General features: G+C 43.7%; 1 protein-coding gene across 1 annotated transcript; it reads left to right on the plus strand.

The window, feature by feature from the left end:
• Window positions 1-3,005: 3,005 nt before the first annotated feature.
• On the plus strand, window positions 3,006-4,753 carry IL5 (interleukin 5). The gene is made up of 4 exons (XM_006166880.1): window positions 3,006-3,149; window positions 3,356-3,388; window positions 4,433-4,561; window positions 4,655-4,753. Exons 1-4 carry the CDS (start codon window positions 3,006-3,008, stop codon window positions 4,751-4,753), a joined length of 405 nt encoding a protein of 134 aa, XP_006166942.1.
• The last annotated feature ends 7,572 nt before the right edge of the window (window positions 4,754-12,325 follow it).

Genomic DNA, 12,325 nt, shown 5'->3' on the forward strand with positions numbered 1-12,325 from the left:
GAGGAGAAGGGATTGCGGCGTGACCATCCCCCCTGGGGGGGGATTTCTCGCTTTCTGTCTCTATGTCTCTCTCTGTCTGGCGAGCGCACGCGCCCTACAGTGAAAATCTCTCAAAAAAAAAAAAACACAAACACTCAAACACTCAACATTTTGTGTATTTAAGGTACTAAAATAACAAGGTATTAGGTAATTTTTCTGAAACGCTCATCTAAGCCCACACTTCTTCAGTTTAGCCCAAAGGTGTCAGAGGGGAACCAGAGAAAGCCTTCCCGTATCCTTGGGGCTCCAGCCAGAACTCAGCTTTGGTACTGCGGGAACCACTTTAAGATTGATCCAGGCTTCCTGTGATTCCCACCTCACTCCTAAGACATTCGCTCAAGTGTCTCTCCTGAGTCTCAAGGAAAACACCTCTCAAGGATTCACATCAGACCTATCTGACCAAGAGTTCAAAAACTTTGGCACAAACAAAATCCGACATGGTACGAGAAGGCCCTCACTGCCACCCCGAACCACTTTTACCCTTCCAGGCACAGCTGTGGTCGTGTGCAGGTTGAAGGGCTGTCGCATACGGAACTGCGTCCAGCTTTGGAAAAGGGTTCTGGGTAGCAAGTTATGTTCCGTGCCATCTGTCCTAGATGTTCAAGATGGTACTGAAGCCAGGCTTCCGGGCCACCAACACAGCACCACTTTGGGAAGCTCACTGAAACTCTCATTAAAAACAGTGGCCTGGGACCAGCAGTTGGCGTAATGGCTGTGTCGCTGGACTCCCACATAGTCAACCGTGGTTCGCGTCCCAGACCCGGTGGCTTAAAACTCACCTCAGTCGCGTGCGCATGCGTGCCCAAGATCCCAAGAGGAGAATGGAGGAGAAGGGATTGCGGCATGGCCATCCCCCCTGGGGGGTGATTTCTCTCTTTCTGTCTCTCTGTCTCTGTCTGTCTGTCTGGTGAGCGCACATATCCTATAGCAAAAACCTCTCCAAAAAAAAGAAAAAAAAAGTAAAAAACAATGGCCTAAGGGACCAGAGGTGGCATAGTGTTTAAGGCACTGGATTCCCACATGGCTAAACATGGTTTGAGTCCTGGACCGGGAGACTTGAAATTCACACTGGGTACATGTACGTGTACACCCAAAATCCTGAGAAGGGAATGGGGGAGAAGGGTTTGCAGTGTGGCCATTACCCCCCGGGGGGAGTGATTTCTCACTTTCTCTCTCTCTCTGTCTTCAGCAAGTGCATGCTCCCTATAGCCAAAAAAAAAAAGTCTTTTTAACAACAATGACAAATGTATATATATAGCCTAGGGCCAGCAGATGGCACAGAGGTTGAGGCAGCTGAATGTTACATAACCAACTGTGGGTTCGAGTCCTGGACCTGGCAGCTTGAGAAACATGCTGGGTGTGTGTGATGCATGTCCCAAATTCCAGGAGGAGAATTAGATGGGACTGCAGTGTGGCCATCTGATTTCTTACTTTCTCTCTCTATCTGGCAAGTGCATGTGCCCTACAGGAAGAATAGAAAGAAAAAAAGGTTAATAATGATAATAATAAAGCCTACATCTTCATTGTATGTGCTCGAGAGTCAGGGAAGAAGGAAATACGTGGTCTAGAAGGGAGATTATTTGCTCTTCTGGGGTTACACTTCTGAGATTCAGAAACAGACTGCTTTCCCTAACTATACACGTGTACATGGCCAACCCAAGGTGTGAAAGGGCAGCCCCACACTTGTCAGATGTAAAGGAGAGACATACCCATGTGACAGATATTTACTGGTTGCCTTCCCAGTGTCCCTGTCCCTGTTACAACTACTGAAGACCCCAAATTCCTCAGCTATGTGGTTTGGGTGGGTTAAAATCCACCTCCAGATCCAAGGAGAGCCAATCAGTATACCCTATACTGCTGACTACAGTTCAAAGGTGAACATGTGACGCCTGTCACAAAGAGACTGAATTCTAGGACTTAGGAATGAATAATCAGAAAAGCACAACTTGTTTTTTCCTGTTGCTCATGAACAGGCTTCAGATAGATCCAGGACTTTTGACCTAATTTTATTTATCTTTATTCATGATAGAGCGTATGTGCAGTTGCATGAGAAAGAGAGAGGGAAAGTGACCAGAGCCTCCACAGGGTCTGGTCATGCCACAGTCCCCTTCCTTCAGTCCATCAGATCTCAGGTGCCTGGTGTGTTTCAGGCCAAATGGGCTGGGGATTTGAACTACGGTCAGCATGTGGGACCCAGCGTCTCTTAAGCAGCGCCTTAACACTGTGTCACACAGCCAGCCCAGATGCAGAAGTTTGGACACCCTCTTGTGATCACAGCAGGAGAGCTGCTGGAGAAAGGGGTCAGGAGCGAGTCCCTGAAGCAAGATATAACTGGACCATTTGGTTATATGAGCCAACGAGTTCACTGTTACTCTTCAACCAGTTTGGGTGAGGTTTTTAGTCACTGACCCCAGAAAGGATCCTAATCAAAAGTCCATGGAGCACTACTTGATGCTGTGAAGTATTGCTGCTCTTTGCTTTCATCACTAATTTCTCACCACTATTTTCAATTCCTTTTAGGACAGATCAATCTAGTACGACCATGGTAGAATTGAGTTGATCTGAAAAAAACCTTCCCAGTTGTATGTATGTTAGTATAAAATTCTGTTTAGCAGTTGACATTATACTTCTCCTTTTTACACACATCTTTCGAGAGGAAATTTAATCTTTTGGCTTTAAGACATGCAAAAATGTGGGCAATGATGTATTAACTCAAAGCTTTTCTTCGGTAATAGAAAGGGGGGAAATAGGGAATTTTATTATTACTAACAGATAAAAGTAACTTTCTTTTTTAAGATAGAAAGCATTGGAAACATTTAGTTTCATGACATGCCATTATTAGCCATTCTCTATCTGATTGTTAGAAATTATTCATTTCCTCAAAGAGACAGAATAAATTGGTTGGGGATACAATCTCGTACTATGCACTTGGGTTGTAAAAGGCAAACGCTGAACATTTCAGAGCCATGAGAATGCTTCTGCAGTTGGGTTTTCTGGCTCTTGGAGTTGCCTACATCCATGGGTTTGCTATAGGCAGTTCCATGAGTACAGTGGTGGCAGAGACCCTGGCTCTACTCTCGACCCATCGAACTCTGCTGACAGGCAATGAGGTAATTTTCTTTTTGATTCCTACAGCCTATAAAGTTCGTAGACAATCATGTGTGGTGGTTCACTTACCATGTATAAAGATCTATTCGAAGGAATGAAATTGCGACTATGTTAGTAATACATAGGCTATAACTACATCACTAGTAAGTATCCTCTTACAACCTATAAATGCTCAAGTGCTTTAAAAATGATTCTATTTCCTTTTCAGAGCCTGAGGATTCCTGTTCCTGCGCATAAAAATGTAAGTTAAGTTATGATTCAATAAAATGACTACGTGGTTAAGTAAAATCCGTATTTTAAGCCATAAATCATTTGAACTATTTTATTTTTTCTGTTTTGTTTTCATATGGGTAGCTGTGAATGTGTGTGCTTATAAATATTAGAAATGACTTTTGAACAAGTAGAATTTATTAAATAAGTGGGCCCAGTCCCTTGATGACGTTATTAGTTGTTCATCACAAAGAGCCTCAAGCCAAGGATTCTTCCCAAAATTCCACACCCGGTCAGAGGTGCCTGCTGGGCTCTGTTTAGCTCAGATTAGGTATGGCTTTTCTCACTCTAATGTCTCCAAAATATAAGACATACAACTTAGGGTTGTATTTCTAGAATCATGGTCAATAGACCTTACAATATATAATGAATATCCTGTATTAACAATTTCCACATATTTAAATGAATATGACTAAAAATAATGTATATATTTGGAATATGTTATGACCATATGAAAATGTAACATATATGATTTCATTAATCTAAAAAGAACTGTAAAAAAGAAAGAACTGATGTGAGTTCAATCAGTAATCGCATTACACTTTCTAAACATTTTATTTTTGGTGGGGCAGGATATATATATATATGTATATATATATCAGGATATATATAATGTTTGTATAATATATGTATAATTTCTAAAAATAAAATGTTTAGAAAGTGTAATTTTTGGTGGAGCAGGATATATATATATATATATATATATATATATCTTCAGTAATTAAACAAACTTCATCTATTTTTGGAGGTAGTTTAGTACCTGGAAGAGAAACAAACAAAAAGCTTTTTGAAGAAGAGAACTGCTATAAACATCACAAAACAAGGCCTAACTTTTTGGACCAACTTTTCTCCTCTAACTTATTTAGTTTTTAACTGAAAAATTTAAATTGAGTATATTTATTATGGACAACCCGATATTTTGAAATACGTGTAGGTTGTGGAATGGCTAAGGGACTAACATGTATTTTATGCCTGTTTTTGATTACTTACATTTTTTTCAATCTTTCTCATTTAGCACCAACTATGCACTGAAGAAATCTTTCAGGGAATAGACACACTGAAGAATCAAACCGTACAAGGAGACGCTGTGGAAAAACTATTCCGAAACTTATCTTTGTTAAAAAATTACATTGACGACCAAAAAGTAAGTTACAAACATTCAGTGGAAATGATATTCTTTCAGCCCTAGATCAACAGAATTGTCACTATCCTGCCCTCTTGTCTGTTCCTTTCACAGAAAAAGTGCGGAGAAGAAAGACGGAGAGTAAAGCAATTCCTAGAATACTTACAAGAATTTCTTGGGGTGATAAACACTGAGTGGACAATGGAGAGTTGAAAATAAACTAGTTTGTTGTAGCCGAAGATTTTGGAGGAGGAAAAGGACATTGTGTTGAAATAAGAATGAAGGTCAATGGAAGGGGAGAAGGCTTGATTTTTAGTGTAAGCTTCTGAGAAAAAGTAAACATTTCAGACATCTGGGTCCTTGACCACCATGCACAACCAGAAAACCATTAAGCATCTGAGATATATTCCAGACAGTAGAACCTCTGAAGTATGCTCCTCCAATTTGCTCCAGGCAAAATAGATATTTTCATCTTATTTAATTTAGCATTCTATAAAATGTCTGTTAACTTAATATTATTTATGAAACAATTAAGGATTTGGTAAATTAATATTTATTTCATGTTATGCTATATTCCAATAAAATACAAATAAATGACTTTGGTTCGATATACTGCTGACCTTTTCTTTCATTTGCCATAAAGCACGTGCACTCAACAAAGAGCAGACAGAGGGGGGGGGGGGGAAAAGTACTCTGGGGGAGGGAGCAGCCATTCAGCAATCCTTTCAGCGAACTCTCCTCTGCAACCCCTTCTCCTCCCCTGCATGAGCAATTCTGGGCATGTTTGTACACGTACCTGGCATGTTTCTCAAGCCGCTGGATCAGAATCGAACCACACAATGGGCCATATGGGATCTAGCTGACTTTACCACCACACCACCAGCTGGCCGAAGTCAGCACAGTCTATGTGAGTCCGTGCCAGGTTGGGAGGTGGGTCTGAGTGCGGGCATTCTACCCTCCGGTGGCAGAAACTGCAGAGTGGCTAGGCACACCGAGGGCAGAAGTGACATAGCCGGACTTGGTGGGTGTACCAGGAGCAGGGACAGGAGCAGGAACTGGACGTGGTTTCCTTTCTACACTATGCCAAGAACCTAGGATGGCGCTGGGTGAAAAGTAGGGAATTAATGAACAAAAAAAGAGCCTCCCAGAACTGGCTGTAGAGTTCAAATGAATTGCCAGGTTTCCCCTGGGAGGAGGGCTCGTGCAGGAAATTTTAACTAGGCTTCCTCGCAGCCCACGAGAGGATTTGACAGACCAGTGTTTCCGCTCCTCCACCCTGCCTGTCCAGGAGGAAGCCAGGAAGCCTCCATGTAGAGGCCCAGAGAACTGTGGCTGGTGGTGGGGCTGGGCAGTGCCTCCTCTCTCCTGATGCTGGAGAGCAACAAAAGGAGCAGAGAAGTGTGGAAAGGGAAGCTTTATGGGAAAGGCTGGGAGTAGAGGGCCACCATCCTCACTTCTCAGGGGCAGAGCAGCACCAGGCAGAACACTCCAACCTGCCTGCTTGGGATTATCCATAGCATAACAGGAGATTCCCCTGCTTGAGAAAACTTCACAAAGATCCTGATATGTTTCTTTAAATATATTCTAAAACAGGGACCAGCAGTTACCATAATGGCTATGTCGCTGGACTCCCATGTAGTCGACTGCGGTTCGAGTCTCAGACCTAGTGGCTTAGATTCACACCAGGTGCATGTGCATGTGTGCCCAAGATCCCGAGAGGAGAATGGAGAAGGGATTGCGGCGTGGCCATTCCCCCTGGGGGCTGGTTTCTCGCTTTCTGTCTCTCTGTCTCTCTCTGTCTTTCTGGCGAGCACACATGCCTTATAGGAATAAACTTCTACCAAAAAAACCAAATTATATATATATATGTATATATATGGGACAGACCCAGTAACAATATTCAACTCTGCAGTGGATCCCTTCATTCTGTCATTCAACAGGTGTTTACTGGTCACAGGCCCTATGCAGAGGGCCTGGGTTGGAGGTCCTTTGTTAATGAGTCTTTTGCAATGCTCTGATTCTCATTCCATTTAAGAGCTTACATTTTACTTAGGGTTATGGTCTGCCAGCTACACTCCATTATGAATGCATGAATTTTTGCTTGACCGTACCTGCTGTTACTGAAGTCAGATAAGCGGAAAGCTACCTGGCCAGAGTCCATCATAAGCCAGTAGGCTCTGGGCCATTGCCTCTCTCCAACTTTGACATCTGGAAGCTGAGGTAATCCATCTTCTGGGGCTACAAATGTAAGAGTTTCTGGACTATAATCTGAGCCATAGCTATCTCTCCATGACAGCACTCCTTTCGAGAATCCATTTGATACGGTCAGAAATTCTACTGGACTGGAAAATCTTGTCAGGCTGACAATATGACAGGGTTCTGATCTGGTCAAGTGTTACCTTGAGAGACCATCTCCTGGGCTAAGTGGAAGATTCTTGCCGGGCACACATGAAGTTTGGTTTGTCATTAATGAAGGGTGTTTGTGAGCTCTCCTTACTTCCCTCCTTCGTATTTATCTTTTCTTCGTGTGACTGTCTATTTGTCGGTTTTCCACTCGTGTGTGTGTTCTATAGTAAACACATTCATTTAGGAATGTTCTTTTCTCTATTTGGCCTGCCATTTGAATGATGCATATAAGATGTCGCTGGACTCCCATGTAGTCGACTGCGGTTCGAGTCTCAGACCTAGTGGCTTAGATTCACACCAGGTGCATGTGCATGTGTGCCCAAGATCCCGAGAGGAGAATGGAGAAGGGATTGCGGCGTGGCCATTCCCCCTGGGGGCTGGTTTCTCGCTTTCTGTCTCTCTGTCTCTCTCTGTCTTTCTGGCGAGCACACATGCCTTATAGGAATAAACTTCTACCAAAAAAACCAAATTATATATATATATGTATATATATGGGACAGACCCAGTAACAATATTCAACTCTGCAGTGGATCCCTTCATTCTGTCATTCAACAGGTGTTTACTGGTCACAGGCCCTATGCAGAGGGCCTGGGTTGGAGGTCCTTTGTTAATGAGTCTTTTGCAATGCTCTGATTCTCATTCCATTTAAGAGCTTACATTTTACTTAGGGTTATGGTCTGCCAGCTACACTCCATTATGAATGCATGAATTTTTGCTTGACCGTACCTGCTGTTACTGAAGTCAGATAAGCGGAAAGCTACCTGGCCAGAGTCCATCATAAGCCAGTAGGCTCTGGGCCATTGCCTCTCTCCAACTTTGACATCTGGAAGCTGAGGTAATCCATCTTCTGGGGCTACAAATGTAAGAGTTTCTGGACTATAATCTGAGCCATAGCTATCTCTCCATGACAGCACTCCTTTCGAGAATCCATTTGATACGGTCAGAAATTCTACTGGACTGGAAAATCTTGTCAGGCTGACAATATGACAGGGTTCTGATCTGGTCAAGTGTTACCTTGAGAGACCATCTCCTGGGCTAAGTGGAAGATTCTTGCCGGGCACACATGAAGTTTGGTTTGTCATTAATGAAGGGTGTTTGTGAGCTCTCCTTACTTCCCTCCTTCGTATTTATCTTTTCTTCGTGTGACTGTCTATTTGTCGGTTTTCCACTCGTGTGTGTGTTCTATAGTAAACACATTCATTTAGGAATGTTCTTTTCTCTATTTGGCCTGCCATTTGAATGATGCATATAAGAACCTGCTCTCCTTACAGAGAGGTTAAAGTTGTCATCAGGTATTCGGAAACCCCGACCATTTTCCTGACCAGTATCTATTAGATCATTGGAAAAGTCATGATGCATTTTTCTACGTTTTTCTGTGCAAAAATGCAACATGACTTTCAATGACCCAATACACTTAGTGTGCTGCATTACTCTGAACACTCCTATCACAGCTCTTGTTTTCATATTACACATTTCAAGATCCACATTATACGAATCTGTGTATATATCAGTCAGAATAGTCTAGATTATGCTGTAGTAACAAATTACCCCAGAATCCCAGTGGTGGAACACAGCAAAAGTTTCTTTATCTGTTTATAAGAAAAAGAGAGTGTGGGAAGAGGAGGAGGAGAGGCGAAAGAGAGAGAGAGTTATTCTTGAGAGGATCTTGCCTTCCAGACCCTCCTACTCTGGCCTTCCCCTTAGCCGGAACCACAGGCATGTTCCACTGTGCTTGGCCTGTTTTAGGTTGGATGAGGAACAAAACCTGGGTCTCTCGCACGGCTTCAGTCACCACACAATGACACCCTCACTGGCACCACTGTGGCTAGGCCAAAGGTTTCTTTTTTTTGATCACACAGAGACTAGTGCAGGTTTGGGCTAGACTTCAGAGCAGCAGTTCTCCGTGTGTGGGCTGTGATCCAGCGTGCTTCCATCTTTTTTTTAAATTTTATTTATTGATTCATTTATTTTAATTTGACCAGAGAGAGGCAGAGAAAGAGAGAGACAGAGGAAGTGAGAAAGCAAGCCACCAGATTCAGGACTTGAACCATGGTTGGCCATGTGGGAGTGTCCAGCACCTTAACCACCATGCCACCTGCTGGTCCCACATGCTTCCATCTTATGGTGCCTCCAAATCAACAGTTGCTTTGCAACGACCTAGGTATTTCCACTCACATCGCATCAGATAGAGTCAGAATGTCATGAGTGACTTCAAGGGGCCAGGGAGGTAGGATCCTCCCCTAAGTCCAGAATGAGAGCAGAATCAAAAATATTGGAGTGCAACAGTAATATCTAACACAATAAATCCTCACAGTTGCTCCTGAGGTTTCAATCTTTTGCCTACGGAAAGGAATAAACTACCATTTACTTTTCTAGACAACTTTATATCAATCTCTCAATTCTTATCCCAAGTCAATGAAAGACAGTGTGGTTTCTTTTTTTCTTGAACTGGAATCGAAGCCTCAGAAAGTTTAAATTATTGGCCAAGATCACACAGCTAACATAACTGGGATTCAAATCCTGGTATGTCCCATTCCAAACCTCTCATAATTTCCGAGGAAGTCTTTTGCTCTCGGTCTTAGGGATTCAGGAAAGTAGGTACAATGGCTGTCTGGCCTATCCACGCTGGCCGTTTGTCGTCCTCAGTACAGTTAGTGGTGCTGTGGGGTAGCGCCCAGACATTGGCCATTTTTTTCCTTTCTCTGCACCTGGCTATATTACTCCCTCCCCCTGAAGGCAGCCCCTGGCTAGGTTGGACCTCCAAGATAGGTATGACTCCTCACCACAGGTGTGTCATGGGCTATAGGCTGCCATGCTTAAAGACTTACCCTGGGGCTGGCAGGTGGCATGGTGGCTAGGGGCACTGGACTCCCACATGGCTGACTGCAGTCCGAATCTTGAACCTGGTGGCTTGCTTTTTCACTTTCCCTCTCTCTCTCACTCTGTCCCTCTCTGGTCAAATTAAAATAAATAAATATAATAAAATAAATTTTAATTTTAAAAAAACTTACCCCAATGATTTATATCCTAGTTATCTAGCCCTTGATGTAATCATCGAACAGTATTGCCATAAATTGTGTAAGGGTCTGAAAAGACTGCAGGTCTGACCAGGTCTGGAATAATTAACATGCCTATAAGATCTATATCCTATAAAACTTCTTGTTACACTACACCAAAATGCAGACTCTAAACCAACTGGCTGCCTTCAGTGCCTCCTATAAGTTGAATAAACCAGTGTCTCTACCTGCTGGGCCCAGATGACTTCTTTTGAATTGGTAAACATTATATCCAAGCTCTCTCTGACTTGAGGTACCCTTAATTGTCTGCAAGAAGAGGAAAAGAGAGAGAGCGAGGGTGGAGTGAGATAGAGTATACTTGTTTTTCGAATTCTATGTTTGCTACTTGTTTTTGCATTTCACTGCAGGTAGGAGGAGGCACAGGCATATTTCCCTGGCTTTGACCTTGTTCATCAGTTCACACCATGAAGTCTTTTTCTTGTAACCTGTTCACTTGACCCAGTGAGTAAGAAGGGGAGGTTACTTTGGGTCTATGAAACTAACCCTGCTGAGACAGGGGATTCATTTAATGCACTCATAGTCACTGCACCTGTACGTGCTAAGTTCTGCAGCCAGGGCTGTGGCTGTTACCAGGAACTAAGAAAACTTTCTTTTCTTGAAAAAAGACCCTGCTCCTTTCTGAAATAAGCCAGCAAGAGCCACTATAATCAATGCCTTCAACAGGAAATGCTCATGGCTATGACTAGCATATTGACAACTGATTCCCAATAAATTGAATCCCTCTTTTTTTTTATTTGGAGAGGATTTTGCAACAGGGCGTGTGCGCTCATCAGACAGAGACAGACAGAGAGACAGAAATCAGCCCCCAGGGGGGATGGCCACACCACAATCCCTTCTCCTCCATTCTCCTCTTGAGATCTTGGGCATACACGCACACGCGCCCGGCGTGAGTTTAAGCCACTGGGTCCAGGACTCAAACCGCAGTCGACTACGTGGGAGTCCAGCGACATAGCCATTACGCCAACTGCTGGTCCCATTGAATCCCTCTTAAGTTATCCCATAAATCTGTTATCCCAAGCCAGCAACCAAATGACACACTACAGACCCTAAGGCAGCTAGACAGGTACTTATCAAACAATCGTCCTCTGAACAATTAGCACAAAGTCAAGTGCAGAAGCCAAAATTTTTCAGCTACCTCTGAGGAAAGAAATCAGTGCAAATAGCATGGAAATGGCCAAATGCCCTTTCTCCTACTCGGCACAACTCGACATTTGCTTGTAGAGAAGACAAGCCCATAGCACCAGCCTCTGATAACCACACGGTAGAACAGGGCAACCAAAGTGGGAGAAAACGGGTCAGGCCCCTCTGAACCCCGAACAGACACTGGGGATAAAACTCATCTAACATAGCCACCTTCACACGGGAAAGACCCCAATCTTCACCACTACTGTGTAAACACAAAACTTTCCACAAAGCTTTCAAATAGCAAGTTTTCTCAACACTAATCCCAAGTCTTGCTGTGCTCACCAACCCCAGCGTGAGTGTGACACGAGGTTGGCCATGTACACTGTATTAGTTTACTCAGGCCGCTGTAACAACATGCCACGGACTGAGCGACCTAAACAACAAATTTATTTTCTCACAGTTCTGGAAGCAGGAAGTCCAAGGTCAAGGTGCCTGCAGGAGGGGTTTCTCTGAGGGCTCTCCTCTTGCCTTGGCGATGGCTGCCTTTCTGCTGTGCCTTCCCCTGGTTTTCTCTTAATGCACTCAACTCTCTGGTGTCTCTCTGTGTCCTAGTCTGTCAGATCACATTTCCCCTGTATTTCAGGGATGCACTGAAAGTGTAGAAACAGCAATCCATACATATAAAAATAAAGTGCTGGCATGTGGAAAAGTGAACCAGGAGGCCCCAGGGCTTTTCTGCCATAGTCTGTACAGCACGAGGCAGCAGCACAGAGCAGCCTCTGCCGGGACCTCTCAGGCAGGACTGGTGATTCCCAGGAAATTGAACCTGTGCCATCCTGGTGCACTCAGCCCTGAAGCTCTCAGCTTCTCTCCTCCATGGGCCCCATGGGGAGGGCCCGAGTTTTGGGTAAAGATTTTTCACTGAGCAAGCTCCCTGTGTGGAGTGATCCTAAGCCAATGCCAAGAGGAATGCCAGACAGCCTTCCGGTGGTTGCTCTGATCCTTCCACCTTCTAATGATCTTACTAAAAGAGGGCTGAATAAGCCACTCCTCTTCTCAAAACATTTTCTTGGGTCTCCAATACCCATAACAAAAAAAGCTGTAGAGGAGATAGAGAATAAAATGAAAACATCGAACATGTATCTAATTGGAGTTACAGAAAGAGAGGGCAAAAGAA

Source organism: Tupaia chinensis, unplaced genomic scaffold, assembly GCF_000334495.1.
Source record: "Tupaia chinensis unplaced genomic scaffold, TupChi_1.0 Scaffold144346_1, whole genome shotgun sequence".
In the NCBI taxonomy this organism is placed as follows: Eukaryota; Metazoa; Chordata; class Mammalia; order Scandentia; family Tupaiidae; genus Tupaia; species Tupaia belangeri.

What these genes read in the sequence shown, in the direction of transcription:
- IL5 (XM_006166880.1), top strand. Translation starts at nt 3,006, where the DNA reads ATGAGAATGCTTCTGCAGTTGGGTTTTCTGGCTCTTGGAGTTGCCTAC. An exon ending in CTCTGCTGACAGGCAATGAG is followed by an intron (nt 3,150 to 3,355) that starts GTAATTTTCTTT and finishes TTTCCTTTTCAG; the next exon opens with AGCCTGAGGATTCCTGTTCC. An exon ending in CTGTTCCTGCGCATAAAAAT is followed by an intron (nt 3,389 to 4,432) that starts GTAAGTTAAGTT and finishes TTTCTCATTTAG; the next exon opens with CACCAACTATGCACTGAAGA.